At 36.2% G+C, this 7,591-nt stretch overlaps 1 protein-coding gene across 1 annotated transcript in view; it reads left to right on the forward strand.

Annotated features, from left to right (window-relative positions):
- The window catches only part of LOC307157478 (protein NLRC3-like), a 133,320-nt gene extending 125,987 nt beyond the window's left edge, over window positions 1-7,333 (forward strand). The window contains exons 8-9 of the mRNA XM_079869388.1: window positions 5,911-5,957; window positions 6,043-7,333. Of these exons, the coding sequence (XP_079725514.1) occupies window positions 5,911-5,957; window positions 6,043-6,629 (634 nt within the window). The 3' untranslated portion in view covers window positions 6,630-7,333. The remainder of the gene's footprint in view (window positions 1-5,910; window positions 5,958-6,042) is intronic.
- The last annotated feature ends 258 nt before the right edge of the window (window positions 7,334-7,591 follow it).

Below are 7,591 nucleotides of genomic sequence, written 5' to 3' on the forward strand. Positions count from 1 at the left end.
AGCAATGGCATAAATAAGGTTTTTGTAGAATTTTATACAAAGTTATATACAAGTGAGCAGCCAGCAGGGTCTTCCAGACTTATGGAGGGCTTTTTCTCCAATCTGAATCTGCCCAAGCCTAATGACCAACAAAAGACAGTACTGAACGGACCGATAACACTGGAAGAAGTAGCTAAAGCTGTTGGTGTTTTACAATCAGGAAAGGCTCCAGGCCCTGATGGCTTTAGCTCGGACTTTTACAAATGTTTTAAGCCGCTGTTGGTGAAGCCCCTACTTGCCATGTTTAATGACTCCTTCGAGAAGAGAGCTCTTCCCAAAACACTTACAGAAGCAAACATTAGCCTGATTCTTAAGAAGGATAAACCAGCGGATATGTGTTCATCCTACCGACCTATCAGTCTACTAAATTTAGACTTTAAGATTTTATCTAAAATACTAGCCTTAAGACTAGAGAAAATCCTCCCAACTATTATTAATAATGATCAGACAGGGTTTATTACTGGAAGGAACTCATGTAATAATGTTAGAAGGTTACTTAACATTATTCAGCTGTGTCAGCAAAATAATCTTAAAGGTATGGTAGTGTCATTGGATGCAGAAAAAGCCTTTGACCGTATAGAATGGGATTTTTTGTTTTTTACACTCAAGGAATTTGATTTAGGTAAAGATTTTATTGATTGGGTCAAGCTGCTTTATCATAACCCGGTAGGGTCTGTCATCACAAATGGTAAATGCTCTCCCTACTTTGCTTTGGGAAGGGGCACTCGCCAAGGGTGCCCCTTATCACCACTGCTGTTTGCAATCGCAATCGAGCCACTAGCAGAAGCCATTAGAACCCACCCTTCTATTCATGGTATATCGATTAATCATAGGCAACATAAGATTTCTCTGTATGCTGACGATGTTTTATTGTTTATCACGCAACCAGAAATATCTGTTACGTTAGTCCTTACTGTTATTAACGAGTTTAGTAAGTTTTCTGGTTACAAAATAAATTTCAGTAAGTCAGAGGCCTTGCCATTGGGTCGGGTGCATCACTCTCTTCCTCCCGGCTTGTCACCTTTCAGATGGGCAACAGAAGGTTTTCTTTATCTAGGTATATTTATTACTCCTCTGCTGCAAAGGATGTTTAAAGCAAATTTTCAGCCTTTGCTGAAACGCATCCATGATGACCTAGAGAGATGGTCTTCTTTACCACTCTCAATGCTGGGAAGAATCTCTTTAATTAAGATGAATATCTTACCACGACTGCTCTACAAATTCCAAATGATCCCAGTCGTACTAAATAATAATACTATTAAGACGGTTAACGGTTGGTTCAGATCATTTATATGGAATGGCAAAAGACCACGACTTAAATTAACAAAATTGCAACTGTCATCGGGTCAGGGGGGTTTGGCAGTTCCCAACATTAGACTATACCAAGTGGCTTCCCAATTTCGATATCTAGTAGATTGGGTACGGAGTGACTCGGACTCTGTCTGGCTTGATATTGAGGCATATAATTTAGGTAAGCCATTACAATTAGCTAGTCTCCCTTTTATCCTGAATCGGAATAAACTAGAGATTGCAGAGGGTAATTTCATTATTAAATCCACACTAAAGGCTTGGGACATGATTAAGAAATGGGAAAAGAGAACAGATGTTTTATCGCCAATTACTCCAATACGAAGAAATACAGATTTTCTCCCTGGCATGACAGATAATGGGTTTGCTCTGTGGGAAAACGCTGGTATCACAACTTTGAAAGACTTATTTGAAGGGGACAGAATGATGTCATTTGACCAACTAAGACTGAAATACAACTTATCACACACACATTTTCTTAGGTTCCTACAAATCAAAAGCTTTATACAGAATCCAATTCGGCATAAATTTACTCTGGAAATGTCACCAATTGAGCAACTACTATACAAAATACATAGCAATAAGGCTATAGTAAGGCGATGCTATGAGGCCTTTTATAAGTCCATTAAGACTAATAATACAATTATTCAAACATGGGCTCGGGACCTTGGGGCGGTAATAGATAAAGTTATGGAGGCGGACATATGGGAGCATGCTAACAGCATATCCATGTGTAATAGAGCGAAGGAATTACAATTTAAGTTACTGCATCGCCTTCAGATATCACCTGAACTCAGACATAAGATGGACCCAAGGAAATCAGCTCTGTGTATGAAATGTAACAGGGAAGTTGGTAGCTTTATACATACTGTATGGACCTGTATGCATATCCAGGATTTTTGGGTAGAAGTGGCTTTGAAATTAGACTTGGTTTTTAATAAGAAGTTGGACCTGGACCCAGTGTGTTTATTGTTGGGATTACCACACCCACAAATAAAAGGATCACATTGTCAAAAATTGTGGAATGTTTTAACATATGCTGCACGTAAAGCTATATTGTTGAAATGGATTTCAAATAAACCACCTACAGTTTTAGACTGGCATAAGGTAATATTTGAACTTTTACCCATGGAATACTTAACATACTGGTCCAGAGGGAAAATTGGTTTATTTTATCATATATGGACCCCATTTCTTGATTATGTAGGACCTAGAATATCTGCCATATTTTGGAAGGTGCTTCCCAGACCAAGGAATAACAGTTAAATGTTAAAGGAGAAGTTTTGCTGTTTGTAATATTACTTTTGGTTGTTTTGTTTTTAACTTTATCTTATCTCCTAACTGTTGTAATGTATACTTTTTTTTTTTTTTTTTTTTTTTTTTTTATTATCTCTTAATTTTATACTATTGTTAATTATTGTCATTACCATTGCCATATGATACTCTGCCATGATTGTGACTGAATGCTGTGCTGTATGTTCAACTTTGGAGGGGGGGGGGGGGGGGGGGGCGGGGTTCTCTTGAAGGGGGGGATTGATGTAAAAAAAATGTTGTATATGTGAATAAGATGTGATGCATAATTAATAAAAAAAAAAAAAAAAAAAAAAAAAAAAATTCTCACTGAAATAAGGTCATGAACCCCATACTGATTATTTCTTCACAAGACTTTTGAATTGTATCACGTAGCCTAGAATATTTGCTCTAAAACTATGTGAAAATCACCCTGACTGCTCATTCAGATAAGACAATATATTGATTTAAAAATTTTACGACGTGTTTTGTGTGAAAAATCTTTATGCGGGAGCTATGCGGGAGCTTTTCACACCTGAGAAAGACAAAGACCCTCCCCTAACGGCCCTATTAGGAGCTATCAGGCCCTATCATTCTGAGCAACCTTACACAAAGAATGAGGAGATTTAAAAAAGAATGGCTTTTAGATTTTTTGGATTTATTTACAACACAACATAATCCAAAGATACACAACAAATGACAAAAAAGCACTCATTGATAACAATGATCCAAAGACAGAGACCTTTGTGCCATTCCTAAAAACATTGTACATACCTTTCATTTCCAAGGTGTTTGATTTTCACTTTACCATGTTCATGTACAGAGACTCATGTGAATGTTGAAGTCAGCAGGACTCAGCATCTGGGCCCTGAAAGAAAAAAAAAGTGAACATACTGATATCAAGAGAAAGGCCTGCACGATTTTGGGAATAAATTTTAGATTTTTCTGGTTAAAATTGCTTTTTAAAATTCACAGAATACACACACACACACATAAATGTTTCCAACAATATATAATATAATGAACACCAGGTTTGTTGTGCCTTGTTGGCATAGGCTATGCGCAGTGCTGCATAAAATAATAATAACAATAACCTATAGCAGCCTATAAATCTTCCAAAATATTTCAGTAACAACTAAGCTAGAGAAAAATATATTGATTATCATGTTACTTCAAATTTTTCCATTCGTTATGATGATATGAAATGAGATAATAGTAAAAACATGAAGCCGTTTGGTGCTTTTCAAACGCGATCGCGCTCAAATATAAAACATTATGGTTACCATATACATATCTACATTTGAGCAGATATCCACAAACACAGTAACAGTAAACACGGGTCTAAATATTATAATATTCACCATATATCTAGCAACAGTTCAACTCAATGTGAAATTTATGCAACAATAACAAACTAATATGTAAGAATTTCTTACCTTACGTCTTCAAATCGCGTTCTTCTTCTTCTGAGGTAGCCTAAATCCAATGTAAGCTCACGGCGCGTCTTTCAAACTCGACGAAAAGCAGAGACTTGTGAAGTGTTTTGGTGTTTTGTTTTTGAGGTAATGAGCACGTTCACGTTCCATGTGGAGATTTGCATGTCAATCTCTTTTGCGCGAGTGGGCGTGTTCAAATTAAAAATAATTAGGAAGCGTTTGAGAAGCTGGACATCTTGTTGGTTTTATACAAATTACTTAAACAGAGAATATTTGTTTTCAGTTTGAATCCGATCATTTAAAAGTACACACTTAAATGTTTATAAAGGTATATGGCTCATAAATGTGTGACAAGTATTCGCTGAGTTTTGTTTCAGTTTATAGACGTGCTCAAGAAAAAAAAGTTCACCGCGACGGAGAGGCAGAACGCACACCCTGTTTATTTTCTTTATTTTACAAAAGCACAATGTTTTGATTTGATTGCAAGTGGACACATACAAAAGTAAAAATATCACAGATATTTCTGTGACATTTCTTTTTTCTTTATGACCATAAATGACGGAGTAATTTAAGTTTATAGTGCTACAATGTGAAGAAAATCCAGCAAAACGCGCCGGCGCTTTTGCCGACCTCAGAGGGTTAAAGTACTGTCAAAAGATTATTTTATTTGTTATAGTTATGATTATAAAATGATTGTACTATTAAGATGTGCTTTTATAATGTTCTTGCTGTTTTTGTAAAATTTTAATTAAAGAGCAATCAAAATGAATAAAATGACTTGGGTAGTTTGTCGCATCAAACTTGTTGCTTATGAATATGGATGGCAACTTTTCTTGCTTTCATGCACATGTAAGTTCCCTTTTGATTGCAAATTACTCATTTCGTCAATAGCTGATGCTATTGGGAAACTCTTTTCTCCAATCTACACGCAATTTGCGCGCTATTTGAGCGAAGTGAACACAAGTTAATAATATAAATTTCAGATCATCCTCCATAAATACGGTCGCTATTTACATCTCGTACATGTCTGCAAACTCTTGGGTTACCAAAGCAATGACTGATGCATTTGTTTACATTCCGTTATCAGCCCCTAGAATTCACACCTCTCCTGTGGCTTATTTGTTCATTTGTTTTGTCTTAGCCATGACATATTCATTTGTGGGAACGTCATATCCATGAAAACATTTTGTGGAGGTAACAACATCCTTATGTCATGGCCATGCGATGTGAGGTCGTGGCCTCGAGATTCTATGTGAAGGGAACAACATTTTTCTTGTGGCCATGACTTATGTTGACATCCTTTTCTTGTTGCCTCGAGTTTAATGCATAAACAAACCTGCATGACAACAGCAACCCGAGATTATCAGAAATGGATATTATTAGTTCCCTTTCTTTCAGTCACTACAAGTTAGGTCAGTGAATGATAAAATGGGGGTTTCACTAGAGAGCCCTATAACCTTCGAGTTATTAGAAAACGAGCCAATGCATCGTAAATATAAAGTATAAAAGGAGCCGCGAGTGCAATCTCGCATTTAATTGGTTGTAATATTAATTTAGCTACCTCAAGTTAATCCAATTAACTGACCCAAATATTAATAATTAATCATAACTGATAATTATGAGTTATTATTAATATTTCCCCTTTGAGCTAACTTGTTACACCCCCAACCAACCAAGGATGTGGTTATATTTAGGGTTAGGGGACAGAAAACATACTTAACCCAGTCTAAAACAAAATAAATTGTAGGGAAAACCCCACATAGATACAAAAACAAATGTAGGCCAATGTGTGTTTACTAATTGTATTAAATGTGCAAAATGTGACTGTGTTTTACAGTGTGGATCATGGAGGAGAGTTCAGGATTATCGCAGGACCACACAAATGTATGTCTATACACACTCAAACAAACACACACATCTTAAGTTATTGTTGTGTTATAAAATAAATGTTCTCTCATCTTGTGTTCAGATGCCTGTGATCTCACACTGGATCCAAACACAGCCCACAATAATCTCATTCTGTCTGAAGACTACAGAAAGGTGACATACGTGGAAGAGGATCAGTCATATCCTGATCATCCGGAGAGATTTGATAAGCGTCCCCATGTTATATGTAGAGAGAGTATGTCTGGACGCTGTTACTTTGAGGCTGAATGGAGTGGATGTGCTGATATATCAGTGGTATATAAAGCATTTGGCAGGAAAGGAAAGTGTGAAGACACCGTGTTTGGATTCAATAAAGAGTCGTGGTGTCTAGCCTGCCCCGATGATACATTCAATGTCTGGCACAGCTATAAGTGCACTAACACACGTGTCCCTTCAGGCTCCTGTAAGAGAGCAGGAGTGTATGTGGATATGTCGGCCGGCACTCTGTCCTTCTACAGCATCTCTGACACACACAGACTCACACACATTCACACATTCACATCTGCATTCACTGAGTCTCTCTATGTTGGATTTGGATTCATGGTTCATCCTTTCAACTCCTCAGTGTCTGTGTGTCAGATTGAAAAGCCTGTGAGCAACAATACAGATGTCACATGCACACCTGAATGAAAGAAATATTCTCACATTATCTATTTTTAACATACACATGCAAACACACTAATTTAAATGTGTAGGATTGTTTATGCAGACTTATCTTTCAAATAATGTTTCTTGAACATTTAAACAAAGAATAATTAGTTATCAATCTCCATATATTTAGATAAAACGGAATCACAGAACTTTGAAATGCACTCATTTTACAGAAATACAGAGTTAATCAAGCTTTTTTTTCAATCAATGTCAGATATTTGAGCATTCCAAAAGAAATTCTCTCTTTAGGAGAAATCTTTTTTTATAGGAACGTTTGTCATACATTTACTGTTATAAGAGGAACGAAATAATTAGAATGCATTGACTATTAAATCTGTTAAGACTGTTAAAGTACTATTCTTTAATTACTTCCAAAACTTTTCATTATCTGTGTAATATTTGCATAAATATTTTGTTTTTCTGGTGTAGAAATTGAACAAGACATTCTGTTAGTCAGACTTTTGTTTACACTTAAAGTAGTGACAGTTGAAATAAAATCTAATTAACTGAAAAAAATATGTGTGTATAGAGCCATCTCTGTACAACAACGCCATTCAACAAAATCAAAGAAACACTAGCTATGCTTCAACCCAGGGGTGTAGCAAGCTTTTCAAAAGTGCGGGGGATGGATGTGATTTGTTTATTAACAATAAAAACGATGAATACAATGACAGAAATCTATTATATCTGTTTCAGTCTATGTGTCCATTCTGTCACAGTGGGTTCACGCACCTTCATCCAGTTCACAGTGATTATCTTCCTAGCTGCCATTAACAATAAATGCAATACAAATAATTGGGATTTACTGAACTGATCTGAGGGGAAACCATCAAGCAAAAAAAATTCTGGGTGCATTGGAATATCTCTTTCTAAAACTTGATTGATTTCCCTTTTAACCCCCTGCCAATACACTTGTATTTTGGGACATTCCCAGAATATAT

Source organism: Squalius cephalus (assembly GCF_949319135.1).
Source record: "Squalius cephalus genome assembly, chromosome: 4".
Lineage (NCBI taxonomy): Eukaryota > Metazoa > Chordata > Actinopteri > Cypriniformes > Leuciscidae > Squalius > Squalius cephalus.